This window comes from Gopherus evgoodei, chromosome 7 (genome assembly GCF_007399415.2).
Source record: "Gopherus evgoodei ecotype Sinaloan lineage chromosome 7, rGopEvg1_v1.p, whole genome shotgun sequence".
Classification (NCBI taxonomy): domain Eukaryota; kingdom Metazoa; phylum Chordata; order Testudines; family Testudinidae; genus Gopherus; species Gopherus evgoodei.
In genome coordinates, this window is record NC_044328.1 from 58,612,355 (window position 1) to 58,636,282 (window position 23,928).

Below are 23,928 nucleotides of genomic sequence, written 5' to 3' on the forward strand. Positions count from 1 at the left end.
GGAAAGCAATGTGTCCTACTTTAAGCATACATAATAACCTTTTATGTGATGATCTGAAAACAGTTTACAAAAGTGGGGGCGTCCATATTATTATCCCCTTTTTCTAGGATGGTAAATCGAAGCTCAAAGACTGAGTGACTTGCAAGAGTTCAACTGTTGAGCCATTGGCCAAGTCCTGAAGACAGCACAGATCTCTCGACTCCCAGTCACCCACTCAAACTACTAAGTCACATTGCTTCCCAAGATATCAGCTGCAGAAAAGAGTATCCTAATTTTCCAAACATATTTGGTGAAAAAATTTTAGCTGCATTCACATCAGAGTACCCTATGATAAGAATGGCTGATCCAGAAAGTGAACAATACACTAGTGAGCCCTGATTACAATTTAGACTGAACCCTAACTTCTTAGACAACCTTTTGTTATGAAGTTTTACAGAAACCTGGGCCAATGTGGCCAGTGCGTATCACATAGAAATTTCCCTCTGTGGAAAGCTAATTGAAATTCTCCCTCACAGCTCACAAACACGGATGGATTTAATCTCACAAAAAGCTAACATTAACAAAAAAAAATGTCCTATGTGATATTGTAAGACATGTCTGAATTTTCTGATTTCAGCAAGGACTGGAAGAGGCAATTGTTATAACCTTATTCCCAGATTCTGGACCTTAGCGTCCAAAATATGGGGGTTAGCATGAAAACCTCCAAGCTTAGTTACCAGCTTGGACCTGGTACCTGCTGCCACCACCCAAAAAATTAGAGTGTTTTGGGGCACTCTGGTCCCCCTGAAAAACCTTCCCCGGGGACCCCAAGACCCAAATCCCTTGAGTCTCACAACAAAGGGAAATAATCCTGATTCCCTTCCCCCCTCCAGGTGCTCCTGGAGAGATACACAGACACAAGCTCTGTGAAACTACACAGAGAGATTCCCCCCTCTCTGTTCCCAATCCGGGAACAAAAGCACTTTCCTCTTCACCCAGAGGAAATGCAAAATCAGGCTAGCAATCCAACACACAGCTCTCCCCTTGATTTCTTCCTCCCACCAATTCCCTGGTGAGTACAGACTCAATTTCCCTGAAGTAAAGAAACTCCAACAGGTCTTAAAAGAAAGCTTTATATAAAAAAGAAAGAAAAAATACAAATGTTCTCTCTGTATTAAGATGATACAACACAGGGTCAATTGCTTAAAAGAATATTGAATAAACAGCCTTATTCAAAAAGAATACAAATCAAAGCATTTCAGCACTTATATTCATGCAAATACCAAAGAAAAGAAACCATAGAACTTACTATCTGATCTCTTTGTCCTTACACTTAGAAACAGAAGACTAGAAAGTAGAGAGTACTTCTCCAAAGCTCAGAGGAGCAGGCAGACAGACAAAAGACTCAGACACCCACTTCCCTCCACCCAAAGTTGAAAAAATCCGGTTTCCTGATTGGTTCTCTGGTCAGGTGTTTCAGGTGAAAGAGACATTAACCCTTAGCTATCTGTTTATGACACGCCCCCCAAATTGCAGACAGTGGGGAAGCTCACTGGCGGCAATTTCCTTCTAGAACTTGAAAATAAACAGATTAATACAACACATGCACCTTTACATATACTACTAAGTATATAACTAACAGACTTTTACATTTTAAGAACACTTTTTAACTACTGGATTCTGGGAAACTCTCACGGGAGAGTGCATCAGCAACTTTGTTAGAAGCTCCTGTGATGTGTTGAATTTCAAAATCAAAATCTTGGAGAGCTAAACTCCAACGAAGAAGTTTCTTGTTGTTCCCCTTGGCAGTATGAAGCCACTTTAGTGCAGCATGGTCAGTTTGTAGTTGGAACCGCCGTCCCCAAACATATGGGCGTAGCTTTTCCAGGGCGTACACAATGGCATAGCATTCCTTTTCACTGACTGACCAGTGACTTTCCCTCTCAGACAGTTTCTTGCTGAGAAACACGACAGGATGGAAGTTGTGATCTGTTGCTTCCTGCATGAGCACTGCTCCTATACCACGCTCAGATGCATCTGTGGTTACTAGGAATGGCTTGTTAAAGTCCGGGGCCCTGAGCACAGGGTCAGACATGAGCATCGCCTTAAGCTGGGTAAAGGCCTCTTGACACTCATTAGTCCACTTAACGGCATTTGGCTGGGTCTTTTTGGTTAGGTCGGTTAATGGGGCAGCGATTTGGCTGTAGTGTGGTACAAATCGCCTGTAGTATCCGGCCAAGCCTAAGAAGGATTGGACCTGTTTCTTTGACCTTGGGACAGGCCACTTTTGGATAGCATCCACCTTGGCCTGTAGGGGGTTTATGGTTCCTCGACCCACCTGGTGCCCCAGGTAAGTTACTCTGTTTTGGCCTATTTGACACTTTTTGGCCTTAACAGTTAGTCCTGCCTGCCTGATGCGCTCAAAGACCTTTTCCAGGTGGAGTAGGTGTTCGGGCCAGGAGTCTGAAAAAATGGCCACATCATCGAGGTAGGCAACTGCAAATTCTCCCAGTCCAGCTAGTAGACCGTCTACCAGCCTCTGGAAGGTGGCGGGTGCATTTCGAAGGCCGAAAGGAAGGACATTGAATTCATACACCCCCGCATGGGTGACGAATGCTGACCTCTCCTTGGCAGGTTCATCTAGCGGTACTTGCCAGTACCCCTTGGTTAAGTCTATTGTAGAGATGAACTGGGCACGTCCCAACTTTTCCAATAGCTCATCAGTACGTGGCATCGGATAGTTGTCCGGACGAGTTACAGCATTTAGCTTACGGTAGTCCACGCAAAAGCGTATTTCCCCATCTGGTTTGGGTACCAGAACCACTGGAGATGCCCATGCACTGGTAGATGGGCGGATTATACCCATCTGTAGCATGTTCTGGATCTCCCGTTCTATAGCAGCTTGGGCATGAGGAGACACCCGGTAGGGTGGGGTTCTGATTGGGTGAGCATTACCTGTATCAATGGAGTGGTATGCCCGTTCAGTCCGTCCTGGGGTGGCTGAGAACAATGGGGCGAAGCTAGTGCACAGCTCCTTGATTTGTTGCCGCTGCAGACGTTCCAGGGTGGTTGAGAGGTTTACCTCTTCCACGCCACCGTCTTTTTTTCCGTCGTAGTAGACACCGTCAGGCCACTCAGCATCATCTCCCTGGACTGTAAACTGACAAACCTGTAAGTCTCTGGAATAGAAAGGCTTGAGAGAATTAACATGGTACACTTTAGGCTTTAGTGAGGAATTGGGAAATGCTATGAGGTAGTTTACAGCTCCCAGGCGCTCTTGGACCGTGAATGGCCCTTCCCATGATGCTTCCATCTTATGGGCCTGTTGCGCCTTCAAGACCATAACCTGGTCTCCTACCTTGAAGGAACGTTCTCTGGCATGTCTGTCATACCAGGCCTTTTGCTCTTCTTGAGCATCCTTTAGGTTCTCTCTAGCAAGGGCTAAAGAGTGTCGGAGGGTGCTTTGTAGGTTGCTTACAAAGTCCAGAATGTTAGTTGCTGGAGAAGGCGTAAACCCCTCCCATTGCTGCTTCACCAACTGTAATGGCCCCTTAACCTCGTGACCATACACAAGTTCAAATGGTGAAAACCCTAAACTGGGATGTGGTACAGCCCTGTAGGCAAACAGCAACTGCTGCAACACTAGGTCCCAATTATTGGAGAATTCGTTGATGAATTTTCTTATCATGGCCCCCAAAGTTCCATTGAACCTTTCCACCAGGCCATTGGTTTGATGGTGGTACGGGGTGGCAACCAAGTGATTCACCCCATGAGTTTCCCACAGTTTTTCCATGGTCCCTGCCAGGAAATTAGACCCTGAATCTGTAAGGATGTCAGAGGGCCAACCTACCCTGGCAAAGATGTCTGTTAGGGCCAGGCACACAGTGTTAGCCCTGGTGTTGCCTAGAGCTACTGCTTCTGGCCATCGGGTAGCAAAGTCCACTAAAGTCAGTACGTACTGCTTTCCTCTGGGCGTCTTTTTTGGGAAAGGGCCCAGAATATCCACAGCTACTCGCTGAAATGGGACCTCAATTATGGGGAGTGGCTGGAGAGGGGCCTTGACCTGGTCTTGAGGCTTTCCCACTCTTTGGCATACCTCACAAGACCGGACATACTTGGCAACATCCTTGCCCATCCCCTCCCAGTGGAAGGACTTCCCCAACCGGTCCTTGGTTCTGTTCACCCCAGCATGGCCACTGGGATGATCATGGGCTAAGCTTAAGAGCTTCTCCCGGTACTTAGTTGGGACCACCAACTGTTTTTGCGGCTGCCATTCTTCCCGGTGTCCACCAGAAAGAATTTCCTTGTATAAAAGTCCTTGGTCTATAACAAACCGGGATCGATTAGAAGAGCTGAGAGGCGGTGGGGTGCTCTGTGCCGCCGCCCACGCTTTCTGAAGGCTGTCATCTGCTTCCTGCTCAGCCTGGAACTGTTCCCTTGAGGCTGGGGTCACCAGTTCCTCCTCAGACTGTGGACTTGGGCTTGGTCCCTCTGGAAGCGATGTAGGTGATGGGGTTGTTTCCGTTGCTGGTGAACCGCTCTCCGCTGGTGCACCTGAGGGTATTTCAGGCTCTGGCCGAGCCTTTTGGGTATGGCTGTCGTGTGCTTCTGCCAGTTTTGGCGCGCTGGCGCCCTCTGGCGTTGAGTTTGAAGATGCGGTTGCACTTGCTGGTGCTGGTTGCTGTTCCAGTTCCGGGCCTGGTACTGGAGATGCTGTGGCTGTTTCAGTGGTAGGCATGGAATCCGGGTCCACTACCTCTGTCTGGGTCTCTGGTAACACAGACGGGGCGTCTGTGGACGGCTCAGGAACAGGAATGGGTCTGGAAGCTTGCCTGGTTTGGCTACGGGTAACCATTCCCACTCTCTTGGCCCGCCTCACCTGGTTGGCCAAGTCTTCCCCCAGTAGCATGGGGATAGGATAATTGTCATAGACTGCAAAAGTCCACATTCCTGACCAGCCTTTGTACTGGACAGGCAGTTCAGCTGTAGGCAAGTCTACAGCTTGTGACATGAAGGGGTAAATGGTAACTTTGGCCTTTGGGTTGATGAATTTGGGGTCAACGAAGGATTGGTGGATAGCTGACACTTGTGCCCCCGTGTCTCTCCACGCAGTAACCTTCTTTCCGCCCACTCTCAAATTTTCCCTTCGCTCCAAGGGTATTTGAGAGGCATCTGGGCCTGGGGATCTTTGGGGTGATGGTGGTGTAATGAATTGCACTCGCATGGTGTTCTTGGGACAGTTGGCCTTGATATGTCCCAGTTCATTACACTTAAAGCATCTTCCATCTGATGGGTCACTGGGCCGAGGTGAGTTACTGGAGACTGGTGAGGTTGAAGAGTAGGGTATCTGTGGCTTTACTTGGGTGGTATGGAGGGTCTTTGGCTGTCCTCGGTTGTAGGGTTTATGGTCTGTGTGCCCCCTGGGGTAATCGTTCCCCTTGACAGTAGCTTTTTTGCTTTCTGCCAGTTCCATCCATTTGGCTCCAATCTCCCCCGCCTCAGCGATAGTTTTGGGATTTCTATCTTGTATGTACCGTGTGATGTCTTCAGGAACACCATCCAAGAACTGCTCCATTTGTATGAGGAGGTTCACTTCTTCCAAGGTTTGAATGTTGTTTCCTGTTAACCAGGCCTCATAGTTTTTTGCAATGTATTAGGCGTGTTTGGGAAATGACACCTCTGGTTTCCATTTTTGGGTTCTGAAGCGCCGACGGGCATGATCTGGGGTTATCCCCATCCTGTATCTGGCCTTGGTTTGAAAAAGTTTATAGTCATTCATTTGCGGCTTGGGCATTTCAGCTGCCACCTCTGCTAAAGGTCCACTGAGGTGTGGCCTTAATTCTACCATGTACTGGTCTTCGGGGATGCTGTACCCAAGACAGGCTCTTTCAAAATTTTCCAAGAAGGCCTCGGTGTCATCACCTGCCTTGTAGGTGGGAAATTTCCTGTGCTGGGGAGCAATAATTGGCGCCGGGTTGTTAGGGTTGGCTGGCACATGCAGCCCAGCTTTTGCCATCTCCAGTTCATGTTTTCTCTGTTTTTCCTTCTCTTCATTCTCTTTTTGTTGTTTTTCCATTTCTTTTTGTTGTTTTTCCATTTCTTTTTGGTGCTTTTCCATTTCTTTTTGGTGCTTTTCCATTTCTCGGCGGTGGGCTGCCTCATCTTCTGCTTGTTTCCTTCGGTAGGCCACCTCTTCTTCTTCTAGTTTTCTTTTGTGTGCTGCCTCTTGGGCTGCCTGTTCTCTTTGGAAGGCTGCCAGTTTGAGGCTTTCTTCCTTTTCTTTCATCTCCATCTGTCGCCTGTGTTCAGCGTCTTTGATTTGTTCTTCGGCATCAATCCTTGCCTTAGAAGTCATGGTTCCTGTTTTCTTGTGTTGGAGTGCCCTCCGATGTTTATCTTCTGAACTGCAGGCTCTCTGTTGCCTCCTGAAGTCTGCCTAGCAACAGTGCTTTTTTCCTTTTCTCTCTCTAGCTAATGTTCAATTAAGGGAAACCAGAAAAACCACTTTATCTGCATGCATATAAGTGCTGATACTTGCCTCCTAATGGGAGGGCTATTGCATGACAAAAGACCCTTAACAGTCTTCTCGCTTAATATGCAAACCACAAACTGCTAGAGAGCAGAAAAAAAAAATTCTCTCTGGTTCCCTTTTAAAACCAAACTGTTTCTCTCTGCTAAAAAGCCCTTAGCAGAGAAAAGAAAAATATAATATTCCTACTGGCTTCTGGATTCTGTCTATATCCCGCCGCTGCTACACCATGTTATAACCTTATTCCCAGATTCTGGACCTTAGCGTCCAAAATATGGGGGTTAGCATGAAAACCTCCAAGCTTAGTTACCAGCTTGGACCTGGTACCTGCTGCCACCACCCAAAAAATTAGAGTGTTTTGGGGCACTCTGGTCCCCCTGAAAAACCTTCCCCGGGGACCACAAGACCCAAATCCCTTGAGTCTCACAACAAAGGGAAATAATCCTGATTCCCTTCCCCCCTCCAGGTGCTCCTGGAGAGATACACAGACACAAGCTCTGTGAAACTACACAGAGAGATTCCCCCCTCTCCGTTCCCAATCCGGGAACAAAAGCACTTTCCTCTTCACCCAGAGGAAATGCAAAATCAGGCTAGCAATCCAACACACAGCTCTCCCCTTGATTTCTTCCTCCCACCAATTCCCTGGTGAGTACAGACTCAATTTCCCTGAAGTAAAGAAACTCCAACAGGTCTTAAAAGAAAGCTTTATATAAAAAAGAAAGAAAAAATACAAATGTTCTCTCTGTATTAAGATGATACAACACAGGGTCAATTGCTTAAAAGAATATTGAATAAACAGCCTTATTCAAAAAGAATACAAATCAAAGCATTTCAGCACTTATATTCATGCAAATACCAAAGAAAAGAAACCATAGAACTTACTATCTGATCTCTTTGTCCTTACACTTAGAAACAGAAGACTAGAAAGTAGAGAGTACTTCTCCAAAGCTCAGAGGAGCAGGCAGACAGACAAAAGACTCAGACACCCACTTCCCTCCACCCAAAGTTGAAAAAATCCGGTTTCCTGATTGGTTCTCTGGTCAGGTGTTTCAGGTGAAAGAGACATTAACCCTTAGCTATCTGTTTATGACAGCAATAATGAGGAAAGCCATTGTCATTATAAAGAGCATTTATTATGTGTGTAACACCATAAGTGTACATGATGCTTAACAAACATGTAAGGACAAGGTCCCTTCCCCTGAAGATCACCTTACAGTCTAATTCTGACAGATACAATACACAGGACACCCATTCAAGGGTACAAGCAAATGGAGTACCCTCTGAGGAGGAAGGGGTTCAACAATAAGAAAAAGGTTTTAAGGAGATGTGGGAGAGTGGCACATATGAATTGTGAGGCTGTTCCAAGCATAGGAATATCATGGAAGTAAGGCACAAAGCTGAAAGTGAGAGAGAGGCACAAAGGTTGGAGTTAAGAGAGTACTGGAAAGAATTTCAAGCAGCAGGCAGAGGAAATGAGATGTGAGATGTAGCTGTGAGCAAAGTCTCTCATTATTCAAAAGAGTCTCAAGTATCTGAAAAGGATGGAGAAACTACCCACTTAAGGAGTCACATGGCCATTTCAGTTACGTCCCTCCACTGCGAATGACTCAGATCAACTACATTATGCTATATATTGTAAACAAACCTTCAGAGTGGTCAGACAATTCTGCAATGATGCCCTCTTGGAGAAGGGAGGAATAGGATCTGAGGAACTGAAAGGGGAAACAACTGAGTCCAACTGCCAGCTCCTTGCAAAGGGGCCTGGGAGCAAACCAGAAGGCTAGTGAGAGTTCTTTAAAAATCTTCTAAATACTTCATAACTTGTCTAATGGAATGATCTCCAACTTATCAGTCAAGTAAGTCTAAGCAGCTAGCCTATGTTACTCACTTTAGTATATCTGTTTCTTTAGATATGTTCTGATATTTAATATGTGGCTGTAACAAATGCTTTAAGAACTCTCTGCCTCATATGTAAAGGTGAGCAGGCACGATATCTAATAAATATGTCACGCCTTATACATGGATCTGTCTAACTCCCTTGCAAGCAGAATTGGTAAGGGAGTGTCTGGAACTATAAAAAAAGTGAAGCCAGGAAACTGCAAGATGCGGATTGGGCATCATTGAAAGTAGAGAAATGTCAGGGATTGGCTAGAGTTTTGGGTGAGGATTCAAGTCACTTCATATTTTATCCAGGTGATTTCCCCATCCTTAATTAATTCACTACTTCAAGTTTCAAAATTACATTCCCAACATAAAGTGATTTGTGTCTTTTAAATCTTGTAGTTTTCTTTTTCCTGTTGGAAACAGTGATTAGCTACATGGTGCAGAATAATTGATCTTCTACAGAACAGTTGAAAATCTTTCCAATGCTGCTGTACCCATAAAGTCTTTAATAGTGCACAGGGTCTTATGGGGAATGTCTACTCTGAGGGAAACTTCACTTTATAGGCCTGAATTTGAAAGTAAACAATAAGATATCACAAATTACACAAGTTTTTAAAGTCCATTTGCAAAACTGCAAGATTGACTGATGAGCTTGTCATTGGAAACTAGCAAATCTGATGTCAGAGGAAAGAACCTAATTCAACATACACCCCTACCCTGATATAACGCTGTCCTTGGGAGACAAAAAATCTTACCGCATTATAGGTGAAACGGCGCTACATTGAACTTGCTTTGACCCACCGGAGCGCACAGCCCTGCCCTCCCAGAGCACTGCTTTACCACGTTATATCCAAATTCATGTTATATTCGATCGCATTATATTGGGGTAGAGGTGTATTAGTATTTCATACAATGCCTTATGAAGATATAAGTAGTTTAAAAAGGAAGTAGAAGACTTCCTTCTTAAAGTCATGTCTGTTAGCAGCTGGACATCAGCTGAAAAATTAAAATGATCTTGAGTGCCAGTGCCAGTTGACCACATCTCTTAGAAGCACTACTGGGAATTGTCTTCATCTGTAGTCAGTCAATATTCTCCCATCTTTACACTCTTGGTGATATAAATAATTACCACAAATCAGGTATCAAATGGTTGCTTCTAGGACCTGTTAGTGGTGGTAGTTTGTTGGCCAAACAGCTAGTGACTGAAGATTTGATAATTAACATACTATTTTAGGGTTTTCATTCTAGTCCTAAAGACAGAAAAGAGTCATTCAAATAAGGAACTGTAGTCAGGTGGATTCTTCCTCTGTCCACATGGTTCCAGTAGTAATTCCCCACCTGAGGATGTGATAATTTCTTCCTGAAAAGATAAAAGGACATACAGAGTATCATTCAAAGGTGCTTCCGCCTTCTCCTGTCCCCTCAAGAAACAAAACCATGGCAAAAAAGAAGATCCTCACTCAATTCCAGGAAGGACCAACCCTTTGGTGAGATGAGAAACTGGCTGCTATTGTCCAACTACACATCTTAAAAAATGATTATCTGCAATTCTAATATGATACACAAATGTGCATCTGACAAAATGTACACTGGGATACCAGCAGCTCCTATTCTCTCTCCCAGGGGTGGAGCTGCCCATACAAAAACCAGCTCGTTCTTCACCTCTGCTTTGTACAGGGACTGATATTCTGTCTTCCACACAGTCAGTGGAAAGAATCATTCTAGTTCCACATCCTTCTTAGTGCTCTGCATAATCTATGCCACCCTCTGCACATGCACAGTTGATAACTGTATGACAATATAAAAAGAATGGAATAAAAGATTAAACCATTTTCCATAGTTAGCATAGAGACTGTTATTCGTTATTTAAAGTGGCACTTTAGAATACAATAAAAATTGAGTGGGAAAATAAGAGTTACATAAATCAAGGGAATTCTGTTCTGTTATTCATTAAAAATGACTGAAACAATTTTAACAAGTCCATTAAAAATGACTTGGGGGTTAGATATGGGGCAAAACCATAGATCAGAACATCCCAAAGTTAGGAATGCAGCTGAATCCAAATTTAGATCTGAGTTATTGGGCTTGGATTTTCAAAGATGTTCATTTCTCAGTGAAACTCAATGGGAATTTGAGTGCCTAACTCCTTTAGGCCCCATTGAAAATCCCAATCTTGGTCCATGCCCAATCACTATGTTGGGTTGAAAATAAGTATGGAAATTTCCTATCCAAACAGAAACATCGTGGGAAAGTTATGAGCAAGCAGAGACAGGGGTTTAGTAGGGAAAGCCACTCTCAACTTAATTATAATGTTTGCTGCTTTCAACACTATATTTATATGCAAAAATAAACCCTAGTGGTTGTAAAAACTCATATAAACATTAGACTGGCAAGTGCCACATGGTCTTTTGTGGCTGTAAGCTGGGTAGTAGTTTACTTGACCTGACAATCTCCCAACACCCACATTAACTGGTTTCTCCAAATGAAGACTAGAATGAGGCAAAGAAGAGGAAAGAGGGTCAAGCTCTGTATTATTGTTATTTCCTAGCCCCTTTAGTTTTGGTGGCTGGGTCTGAATTCTTAAAGCTTTTGCTGTGGTCTTTGGGATCACAATAAACTTTGAGCTCTGAAGATAAATGGAATCCACCTACAGTTCATCTTAACCATGACAAAAGACCAGGAACCTTCCTGAAAGAGTTTCACCAAAACCAGAACCTGGGTAGGATCTGGAAGAGAATATGTTAATTTCCATTGTGCTACTTTCACATCCTCTGGCATTGTGTACCTGGCCATTAAAAGGCTGTGGAGGGCTTGAGAGCACACTTCAGAGGTAAGGAAAGACAGAAAAGTTTCAGAGACAATGATATGGAAGACAGGAACTGACACTCAGGAGAAAACTGACCAGTTTTACATATGTCCACTAAGCCAGACAATTAAAAAAGAACTGGATGGTCACTTCAGAAGAAGAGCAGCTTCTCTAATGAGACTGTCATAATCACACCTGTCAATTTTATCATCTGTGAAGCTCTCCCCACACACACAAATATTTTTTTCCTTATTGTCTGGGCTTAATAGACATTTTGCTTCTGACAGGTGCCCTTGTTCTCTTTGCAGATGGATGGGGTGTCTTGTGTGGTTATTGCCTATGATAGGCAAGGAGAAAACAAGGGAAATACATGAAATTTGGTCAGTCTTGATTGCCCCCCAAAAGAGGAGGAGACACATGGCTGCCAGAACACCTGCCTCAGGAACTGAGTTCCACTACAGTTTCAGCTTGCAGCGTTCAAGTACCAGCTGTGCAACTGTAGATGCACTCTTCTATTCCCAGCCAGAAGGATCCTGAGAGTCCCTCTTCCAATATACCAATCTAGGGGATGCTTGTTTCTGTAGGAGGCAGTACAAAGAGATGCACTGACTTTGAAAAAGACAGCCAGAATGAAGGCTTCTTCAAATATATAAAATAAAATGGAGGTGCCTAGGTTCAGCTTTCCTCTTGCTTATCATGTGGGGTTTGTGTTTTATGTATAACGGGCTAGATCCACAGCATAGGGAGTACTGTGCCACCTTTATAAACCTCCTCGCTGTCCCTTCCTCGTTCCCCTCTCCCCTGTGACACAAACTGAAGTCAGAGCCAGCTTAGGGCTTCTCTACCTTGTGCCAGGGGATAATGGTCTTGAGTTGTTCCTCTAGCCAGGATCACTGTACCACATTGCACTATGGCCCCACTCCTCCTTGGAGTGGGCAAATAGAGGTTATGTGCCAGGCTCACATCTCTCTTATGCTAGTTAGATTCTCAGCTTCTGCTTTAAGGCAGTTTTAGGACCTCTTCTTGTGCCATTTCTTGAGACAGGCCAGGAATCTGTCCCAACCTATTTATGTAGAATATTACACTCTGCTATGACTGCATGGTCTGTTTCTTCTTGCAATGTAAATTCCTTGAGGCAGGGACTGTCATGTTTTGCGGTGACCTCACTCGTGGGTGCAACTTCTCATCTCCATTAAACTGATATAAATCTAGTGAATTATTCCAGATTTACCACAGTGCCACAGAGCAGAATTTCCCTCTGTTGCTCAGTATTATAAGTACTAACAAGAGGTTCACTGGGGGAAGGAATAGAATGTGTGTAGGTGTGAAGAGAGCATGCAGAGATGCTTCAAACTGAAGTTCATGGCACCTTAAGAAAGGCTTAGAGGAGAGGGAAGGGAAATTGGGAGCAGAAGGGAAATTAGGGGAAGAAAAGGAAAACTCCTTACATGTTGTCTAAGGAGAAATGGGATATGGAAATAGTCATAGAGGAGAAAAAATCCACTGGAATGAGAGTGAAACAAAGAAAAGAAAAGAGGAGAGGGAACAATACAGGTGAGGAGAAAGAGAAAAACAGAAGAATAATTGATGGAGAGACATACATGAGAAGAACAGGAGCACTTGTGGCACCTTAGAAACTAACAAATTTATTTCAGCATAGGCTTTCGGGGGCTACAGCTCACTTCTGCGGATGCATAAAATGGAACACACAGACAGAAGATATTTATACATACAGAGAACATGAAAAGATGGAAGTACGCATACCAACTGGAAGAGGCCAATCAATTGAGATGAAACACTTGAGAAGGTAAAAATAACCTGTTCCACCAGAAATCATGCTGCTTTTTAGTCATAGACTGGCCCATAAGAAGCACAACTTCCCAGAGAGCCAATTCCTGGTGACGTAGAGTTGTCAAAGGCTCATGGTAAACTATTCTGGGAAGAGAGATTTGGATAACATAAGAAATTAGCCTTAGTCCATTCCTAAAACTGAACCCAGACTATTCTTCAATTTGTTTGACCCTCACTCTCCTAATTGTGTGTGCTTTTGCATTTTGTGGCTCCAGGATAGAGGCTACAGTGCTGAAATACCATCAAAAGCCCTTTTCTTGTAATATTTCCAATCCAATTTTGCAGACCAAAGAAGCTCAGAAAGTGTTAGCTCTGTCAGTCCCTGTTAGTGCATCTTTTGGTCCTTCAAAGCAGGCACTGCATACAAAGCTGGTTAGAAAGGGACACAAATGGATACTGAAGATTTTGAAAGTGGAAAAAAATTCACTGGGACACTTCAGCAGAGAAACAAAACTTCAGGTGTATGAAGTTTAATTTGTATATTCTGACTAGAGCTACTGTACAGTAGTTTAGCTTTTCACAATGGTTATTTCCACTTTCTAGGTTGGTTTCAAATTACATGGTTCCTCTTTAATTTATTAATCTGCTGAATTCAGCGATTGATCTTTCCACAATAAATGATACCTTGTGAAAATCAATAAGATCCGTGAGTGTCTCATGCCGGTTGGGATCCACGCCCAAGAAGCTGTAGAAATCCCCCGAAGCATCCACCAAAAAGTGTTTGAACCCATTCTGTTGGCGATAAGACAAAGCATAGCCCCAGATTTTCTCACTGACCCGCACCAGGAATGCTCCTTCAGACTTGTTCATTAGCAGCTCTTCTGCCTCCTGGCGGCTAATAATACCTGCCAAGAAGAAAGAGGCCACAGTCATCACATAATGGGCCCTGAAGAATGTAGTAATTAAAATGAAATAGACATGGATTAAAGGGTGGAGGTGAAGCTGAAATGTGCAAGGCCTCTCAAGTGTTCAAGCACTTATAGTGGAATATGATTGTGCTAAGAGGTTACAGCTCTGGGGACTTAGTAAATATTACTTGTCTTTGATGGAATTCTGCATACTTTTAATTTGTTACTTATGTGATTATTAATAATTATTTCCACTTGTTTTACCACATCCCCACTGTCCTCACAGTTCTCCTAAAGATGTGCATAAAATAAAACTCATAGAGAAATGAATTAAATAGAAAAGGTCATTTAGTCTCTGGATTCAGTATCCACACTCTAAGTCACTGAAAGAAAGGAGATATCAGAATAGATAGAGCACTGGAACGTCCAGGGGTTGCAGTTTCTGTATCATGGGTACTCAGGGACTATTGGCAATTATAATTATACTTTTCATTAGGTAATATAGTACCTCTGATCTGATCATCTCCAAATGCTTTGAGTTAATAATTAAGGGAATCTTCAATCTAGCAGAGAAAGGTATAATGCGATCCAGTGGCTGGAAGTTGAAGCTAGACTAATTCAGTCTGGAAATAAGGCATACATTTTTAACAGTGAGGGTAATTAACCATTGGAACAATTTACCTAGGGTCATGGTGAATTGTCCACCACTGCCCATTTTTAAATCAAGATGGGAGGTTCTTCTAAAAAATCTGCTTTAGAAATTATTTGGGGGAAGTTCTATGCCTGTGTTATATAGGAGGTCAGATTGGATGATCACAATGGCCCCTTCTTGTCCTGGAATCTCTGACTGTACAAACACCACTTCCAGACTCTGGAAGGGTTGCAGTGCCCTTCAGAAGACAGGGGAAAAGATTGTGTCCCAGCATATGCAATCTCCCTGGAGCTGCTTGGTATGCAGGAGGGTTACATGCTGCACCATTCAGTAGCATTATGCAGACTGCTCTCCTCTGTGGACTGGCTCATTCCAAAGGCCAATATGGAGGGGAATGAGGTTATATTTTTGTCCTCTCCACCTCCCTTATTGAGTAATTGGCTCACAGCTAGTAGAAGTCTCTTTGGTAGCTAATGACTGCTAACTTATTCAGAAGATTCAAGAAAGATCAAGGCCTAGATTTTCAAAGCCACTTGGGGGATCAGCTCTAAGTTAATGGAAAATAAGTGTCCAGTTCTCCCTGGTAACTTTGAAAATCTCACCACCAACGGGGAAGTTCTGGAAATACTTAGTTTCTTTTAGTTTAGAAAGACCTTAACTTTCTTTAGAGGACAAGGCCATACGTTATCTCAATCAGGGACTCAAAATTGACATTGTTGAGAGTTCTAAATGTAGACAGAGAATAATATAGGACCCTAACATACCCAATGAAAGGTACAGTCAGAAATGTCCACATAACTGGGCTAAGCCCTGTCATAATAACTGGGCCTACACATTTACTCTAATTGTGAGCTCAACTATGAAAAGTTGAATGAAGGCTCATAAAGTATCATAATAACCTATAATAAATGCTGATGGGAAAAGGTGCAAAAAGGAGACAGAAAGACTGAGTTAGTCCAATCAAAAGGGACTGCTGATATAACTCAAAGACTGTGTTAAGATCATGCCTGGTAAACAAAACAAGTGTGGGATCAGAAATCAATGAACCAAAATTGATGTGTTGGCAATCAGGCCTAACTGGTGCACAAAATAATGAGGGGATGGGCTATTCCACCCTTCACTCCCTTTGAGGTACCTCAGAGAGAGACTTTTTTGGGAAAATCTAATGGAGTGTGATACTGACTGGCTGAAAAGTGAGAGAAGGGGAAAAAGCAAGCTTCACCAACATGACTTCCAACCCTACCGCCTCCTGGGACTCTAGACCTTCTTCATCCTAATCCTGAAAGATTTTCTGACTAGAGAGAGAGACAGACAAATGACATTGATGCCTCCACCAGCTTTGGCTAAATCCCAAATGCCACTTGGGATGTGAGACTTCATTCCCACACTTCATCCCAGGCATCTTTTTCCTTCCCTGCCTTATTTCTTCTCTTTCCTATCTCTCTTCTTTTTCCTTCTGTCTTACAAGTCTGTCTTAGCAGATCAAGACTGCATATTTTGTAACACTGCTTGAGCTTGGGATCAGAGAGAGCAACTAATGAAATGCCCTAAACTGTCTGATGGTGGCATGAATTTGCCAGGTCTCAGAGTGGCTAATAAGACCAAGTGTCATGCCTGTGTGTTTTCCAGCAGTGAGGTTGCAAGTAAGAGTCAACACCAGAGAGAGAAGCTGCATTTTTTATCTTTGCTGTTCTTTTCTTTCCTCTTTTGTGTACATATGTCTGGTTTTGTCTTCTAGGAAACAGGATAGGATTTTAACAACAGCTCCAGCCCATCTCTGCTAATGTCTTCTCTTTTTTTTTACATCAGTTCTGGATAAGCACATGACAAAAGTAGTAAATTAATGTACGTGGATCATGCAACTCTCTTCTTTGCGTATAATATTCTAAACTTGCTCTAATCAATGTATGATAAGTCTATCAAATTATAGTCTATAGCAATAGCTACATTATGAGCTATGGGCATGATGCCTGCTCGTATAGACATATTTGTGCTAGTTTTCATCAACCTATAATGTATTTGGGGTAGAACAGAGATAGCAGCACAGGCCAGCCATGCCGAATACATGCCCACCGGATTCAGCCACATTTTTACTTGGCAGAGCTAACCCATGCTACCACTTTTGGCACACTATTGTAAGGCAGTTAAGTCTAGTGGTCAAAGCCTGAGTCGGGATTCCAGCCAAGAGTTGAAGTCCACGTCAGGAATCAAGCCAGAGGTCAAGTTTGAGTCAGAGGTAGGGTGGAGGATCAGAAGTGTCTCATGGTAGATTCCCTATATACACAGGCCCAGATTCAGCACTTAAAGAGAGGCAGTGCATATAGAACCCTGAACTAAAAAAAGGTAGTTAGAGGCAAAAAGGTGGTTAGAGGCAAAAAGGAATCCTTTAAAAATTGGAAGACAAATCCTACTGAGGAAAATAGAAAGGAGCATAAACTCTGGCAAGTTAAGTATAAAAGTATAATTAGGCAGGCCAAAACAAAATGTGATGAGCAAGTAGCAAGATACACAAAAACTAACAGCAAAAAAAATGTAAGTACCTCGGAAGCAGGAAGTCTGCCAGACAGCTACTGGATGACTGAGGTGCTAAAGGAGCACTCGAGGAAGATAAGGCTTTTGCAGAGAAGCTGAATTAATTATTTGCATTCATCTTCACTGCAGAGGATCTGAGGGAGATTCCCAAACCTGAGCCATTCTTTTTTGGTGAGAAACGTGAGGAACTGTCTCAGATTGAGGAGTCATTAGAGAAGGTTTTGGAACAAATTGATAAACTAAACAGTAATAAGTCACCAGGACCAGATGGTATTCACCCAAGAGTTCTGAAGGAACTCAGATGTGAAATTGCAGAACTACTAACTATGCTAAATAACCTATTTCTTAAATCAGCCTCTGTACCAAATGACTGGAGAATAATTAATACAACACTGATTTTTAAAAAAGGCTCCAGAGGCAACCCTGGTAAATACAGGCTGGTAAGCCTAACTTCAGTACCAGGCAAACTAGTTGAAACTATAGTAAAGAACAGAATTATCAGACACCTTGATGAATACAATTTGTTTGGGAAGAGTTACTATAGCTTACGTAAAGGGAAAATCATGTCTCACCAATCATTTAAAATTCTTTGAGGGGGGTCCACAAATATGTAGACAAGGGTCATCCAGTGGATATAGTCTAAGTGTATAGTTGGACTTTCAGGAAACCTTTGACAAGGTCCCTCACCAAAGGCTCTTAAGCAAAGTAAACAGTGATGTTATAAGAGGACCTCCTCTCATGGATCAGTAACTGGTTAAAAGATAGGAAACAAAGGGTAGGAATAAATGGTCAGCTTTCACAGTGAAGAGACGTGAATAGCAGTGTCCCCTAAGGATCTGTATGGGCACCAGTGTGTTCAATGTATTAAAAAATGATCTGGAAAAAGGGGTAAACAGTGAGGTGTTTGCAGATGACACAAAACTACAAGATAGTTAAGTCCAAAGCAGACTGTGAAAAGTTACAAAGAGATCTCAGTAAACTGGGTGACTGGGCAACAAAATGGCAGATGAAATTCAATGTTGATAAATGCGAAGTAATGCACATTGGAAAACATAACCCAAACTCTATGTACAAAATGATGAGGTCTAAATTAGCTGCCACTCAAAAGATTTTAGTGTCATTCTGGATAGTTCTCTGAAAACATCCACTCAAAGTGCAGTGTCAGTCAAAAAAGCAAACAAACAGAATGTTAGGAACCATTAGGAAGGGATAGATAATAAGACAGAAAATATCAAAATGCTACTATATAAATCCATGGTATGTCTACACCTTAAATTCTGCATGCAGTTCTGGTTGCTCAGTCTCAAAAAGATACATTAGAATTAGAAAATGTACAGAGAAAGGTATGGACTAGATGCTATATGAGAAAATATTAAAAAGATTGAGATTGTTCAGCTGGCAAAGTGACAACTAAGGGGGGACATGATAAAGGTCTACAAAATCATGAAGGGTGTGAAGAAAGTGAATAAGGAAGTGTTTATGCCTTTACATGACACAAGAATCAAGGGTCACCCAATGAAATTAATATGCATCAGGTTTAAAACAAATAAAAGGGAGTACTTCTTCACACAATGCACAGTCAACCTGTGGAACTCATCCAGGGGATGTTGTAAAGGACAAAAGTATAAGTGGGTTCAAAAAGGAATTAGATGAATTCATGGAGCATAGGTCTATCAAGGGCTATTAGCCAAGATGGTCAGGGATGCAACCCCACACTCTGGGTGTCCCTAATGCTCTGACTGCAAGATGCTGGGACTGGATGACAGGGGGTAGATCACTCAGTAATTTCCCTTTTCTGTTCATTCCCTCTGAAGCATCTGGCATCGACCACTGTCAGAAGATAGGATATAGGGCTAGACAGTCCATTGGTCTGACCCAGCACTGCCACTTTTATGTTCGTATGACTAAGACTCAGAAACCCAGGCTCTATTCCCAGCTCTGCCATTGACCTGCTCTGTGACCTTAGACAAGCCATTTCACCCCTTTTTTTCCTTCACCTTTTGCCTATTTAGACTGCATGCTCTTTGGGGCAGGGATAATCTCTTATTGTGTTGGTACTTTGCCTAACCAATAGGGCCCCATTCTAAGAGGGCCTGGTAGATTTTACTCTAGTATGCTGTAATAGTAAGAACATACTTAAGTGCTTGGCTAAATGAGGGCTACAATATGAGAGCACTAGCCTCCTTTCTGGAGAGCACTGTATTCTCCTATCACTAAACATGCAAACCAGGTAGACATATGCATCTGTTTAGAAATGACATGCAAATGATCAGCCTAACAAGTCAATTAATCCATTTCACAAAAATCAAAAGAATGTTGTCAGGGAGGAAAAGAGAAGTGTTCGGATCTGAATTGTTAAGAATTACTGTTGTTGAACAGTTCAAAGAAAGAATAGTGCCACTGTGGATCGATGTGACATATATTACATGAAGCTACATCATTAGATCCTAATATAAGATGCTGTGTGCCAAGAATGACACAGAAATTAGTTCTGAAATCAAACTATTTGTTGAGGCAAAGATCCAATCCTCGATCATATTGCCCTAATTTGAATATAGAAACAAAAGAATTTAAAGGTGATTAGAGCCTGTTTCTCTTATAAACAACAGTTACCTCTACTAGAAAAAACACAGATAAGGTACTCTTATAACAATCTCATATTGTGTATGTTGCATCTCCTTCCAAAGGCTGGCCTACTGATGGACAAAAGCCTACTTCTTCTACCAGTTCCTCCATTAATTCAGATTTTCAAGGTCTGTGCTGTGATGCTGCAATTCTCAGGTTTAAATCCTGCTGATGACACAAGTGTGTGGCAAGGGAGGTTGTGATTACACTCTTTCTTCTTATAGTCCTGGGGCCCTGCTTGGGAGTGACAGGAAGTGTGCAGTCCAACAGCTTTACAGCAGGGGAATAAAAGAAGAGAGAGACATACATAATTTGGAGAACACTGAGCTGAGGATATTTCAGGGTCTGAATGACCATCACTATCAGGCATACACCACCAAACACGTTTAATCTCAGTTCATTTAATTCAAAATAATCTGTTCACCTGCTCCCAACTCCCACAGTTAAAACACTGCAGGCTTTCACACAACATTATCTTCCTTGCCAGAGATTGCTTTTGTTCTCAGGCATCAGTGCTGGTTGGTAGGTGAGAAATGCTAGATTGCTTACAGCCAAGTTCTTTTTGTTTTAATTCTCTTTTTTTCTAAAGATGGTGTAATAAATTATCAGCCAGCTGCATTCTTCGCTTTCTCTCTCCTGATACTGTTAATGGCTCCTGGGAACATCATCTCTTTTTTTCCCCTATCCCCAATTTTATTTTATTTTTCTACAGTTCAGTTCTTCAGCGGGTGGTAATTAAAGCAATGAAAATTTCCCTCCACCCTTTCAAAATGTTATATTATTCTCATGGCAACAAGAAAAAGAGTGGCACCACTTGCTCTTGAGACGGCTGTTGAGAAATAAACAACATCTGTGAAAACCCTACATGAACATTTAAAATTCTTGCAACTAAAGTCAAGAAACTTTGGTTTCCCAAGGCTCTGGTAAGAGGTGTAGGATCACCAAAGCTTTTCTTTGTGCTGATTACAATATTAATTAGAAATATTATCTGGAAAAGAAACCTCTGATGCTTTGAAAATTATTTTCTCTCTCTCTATCTCTCTAATTCCTGTTAATCTCTTTAAAAAAAATAGGACCAGATCCTCAACAGCACAGCTCCACTGACAGCAAGCTACTGCAAAGCTATGCTGATTTTATGCCAGGGAAGGATGTAGCCTCTAGTATCAAAATCAGCAAGAATTTCAAATAAGATCAGCTTTTCCAATTAGATCATTTAAAATAATGACATTACTATTAAACTCAGGACTAGTTCATTCATTTTAACTCTTCAGGATATCAGCTCCTTACCAAACAGTCTAGAGCAAACTCACTTAATCATCTCCATACATCTGCCACCTGCTATGTCAATTATGACAATAAGTGTCAGTGAATATATACTGCTGCTGTTTGCTGTGGTTCAGGCTGTATCAGAACGATTGGCCATGGCCTTCAGTCCTACTAAAGGTTATTAATGTGAGAGTTGCTGAGAAAGGACTGCATGATTTTATCTAATACTTCTTGAATATGAAAAAACCCTATGAAGTGCAATGTGGACAAATGGCTTGATTTTCACCCCCCAAGGTCAACTTGTTCATATACAATTTTACACACACATACATGCACCCATAATTTATAGGTGCAAATATCTGCATGGGCACTTTAAACATTCTAGCACCTGAGTGCACAGAAGAGTTAAATATTTTTGTGTACCTGTCTATGGATGTAGGCTGAAAATATGGATTGAAAACTCTAGCTATTTCTAATGGTGGAAAAGCTAGTGATACATCATCATTTGATCCATTACTGATTAAGGATTGACTTTTCAAATGCAGTGGCCTATGCTGGTGTGATACTTCCAGTAATTTACAGATGATAGGAGTATCTTAAAGATTTTCCTTGTAATTTTGTTGTTTTGAATGTTGCATGTCATTTGAAAAGAAGAGAATTGTAATATTTAGAGTACAATGGAATCCTGTAACAGAAGGACCCATTACATATTTAGTGGGTACGGCTCAAAATCTTGACCCAGCCACTGAGTTTATAATGGCTCCCACTTGATAGTAATGAGAGGAATTCTTTGAAATACTATGGAGTAGGATTCCAGTTGCATGCTGGAGATTTTCCTTCCTTTTTTGCACAATTGTTTAAAATTGATCATATGTAATACATAAAGACATGTTAATATAATAGTATAAAAGATATCAATTTAAACTAGAAAGCCAAGAAATTTAAGCGGTAAAGCAAGAGGATAAAGCAGTAAAGCAAGACTGGATGGTATAAAACAACTGTTCTATCTTTAATTCTATGACTTCATCATCAAGTTGACTACATTGCTGTGATCTGCAAACAGTGTGCATCTAATACACCACATGAACCACAATGTAGGCACAATGGCAACACATAAAAGACAGAGTGAGACTTATGAATATATTGGCTGTAGTGTATTTGTAAACCACAGAGTTATTGTAATGTTTTTTTAACGTATAGCAAGAATTTGACTGGAATTAGAGGCACACTATTGCAGGAAGTTCACAAACATTATTTTGCTTTTCAATGGTGTAATTTACAAGGAAATATTAGACAGATTTGTGTGAGATCAGGCTGAACACAGCCAAAAAGTATTCAGGTGCTTACTTGCTTTGCTGATGTTTGCCACCCCTTTTTCATTAGCTTATCCACAAAGCTGTATTTGCAGAGAGTAAAAATAAAAGCATCATGAATACTAGTATGAATAAATATTATTAAGAATATTCATGCTGGAAGTGTTCTCATGGCCACTATGAAAAGCATTCTATTACTTGCACAATTGATTGGTTGAACAATTCTGAATGTTCACAGATAATGAACAGAAAAGAGACTTTTCATAGAATCATAGAATTGGAAGAGACCTTGAGAGGTCATCTAGTCCAGGCCCCTGCACTCAAAGCAGGACTAAATATTATCTAGACCATCCCTGACAGGTGTTTGTCCAACCTGATCTTAAAAATCCCCAATGATGGAGATTCTACAACCTCTCTAAGCAATTTCTTCCAGTGCTTAACCACTCTGACAGTTAGGAAGTTTTTCCTAAAGTCCAACCTAAACTGCCCTTGCTGCAATTTAAGCCCATTGTCTTTCCCCCCTCATTGAGTAACAAGCTTACTCTGTTCTTGGTCTTCCTCTTGCTTCTAATGTATTTGTAAAATGTTTTCTTGTTTCCTTTTATGTCCCTAGGTAGCTTGATCTTGTTTTGTGCCTTGGCTTTTCTAATTTTGTCCTGCTTATAAAACTCAGACCATTTAACCAGGGCCAATAACTTGTGATGTGTATAACCAATCAAACTTACGGGCTAGATCCAAAACATGGAGAAATGAACAAGAGTCTTTCCTTAGACTTAGGATCAGAACCTGGACAAATAAAATAATACTCCAATTTAGCAACCATTGTGTGAACAATTAACAGGATAAAATGTGTTTATACAAATTATCCTGTCAATAATCGTGAATAGTAACACATGTACAGATCCTCAAATTTCTCATCATAATTCCAAAACAGTGTAAAGGACATGTTTGTCAAATTAGCCCCTGTGTGAACAGGTTCACCCAGCTCAAATTTCTAGTCTATTGAAAAATAGTGACAGGAGCAGCTCAGGCGTTTGCCTGATTCAGTTTGCTAAGCACCTAATGGCAATCCATACCTTTTGGAGGTTAGACAACGGGGCTGTATATTGTTTACCACAAGAACCTCAGAAGAGATTGGGAAATAATCAGGCAATTAAACTATATAATGATTAATACATGTTTTCAAACCTTTCCAAATCAGTTAAAAGGTTCACATGGCTTTAGCTTGCATTTGGAAGAAAGGTTTCCATCACTTCTTATTTTATAAGAACTGACACAACTTTAGTTTAAAGGGCTATAAAAACCTAAAAAGAAATGTAACGAACAAACATTCAAACATACATCCCTCATGAAGTCCTGAATTGAGAAGAAAGAGGAAGTTAGCTACTAAACAATTCTAGCAAGATCTTTTCATTATTATATATTATTTTACCAAATTGGTGGTTGGATTACCCATGAGAAGAAACATAGGTAGAAACAAGTAATCATGAAAGAATTCAGAAGGGGAGTATGCAAAAATTCTGGAGAAGGGTTAAGTCAGATACTGTAGCCAATAGTGTTTAAAATGGGACTATAAGGGTTAATTAGCTCTATTCTTTTGGGGGAGAAGAAGAAAAACAATAATGTACATAAACATAAAATAT

At 41.7% G+C, this 23,928-nt stretch overlaps 1 protein-coding gene across 1 annotated transcript in view; it reads right to left on the reverse strand.

Annotated features, from left to right (window-relative positions):
• Nucleotides 1-9,659: 9,659 nt before the first annotated feature.
• Nucleotides 9,660-23,928, reverse strand: part of SH2D4B (SH2 domain containing 4B) — a 141,542-nt gene continuing 127,273 nt past the window's right edge. The window contains exons 7-8 of the mRNA XM_030569811.1: nt 13,674-13,894; nt 9,660-9,752 (exon numbers count right to left, since the gene is read on the reverse strand). Coding sequence (XP_030425671.1) covers nt 9,660-9,752; nt 13,674-13,894 — 314 coding nt within the window. The remainder of the gene's footprint in view (nt 9,753-13,673; nt 13,895-23,928) is intronic.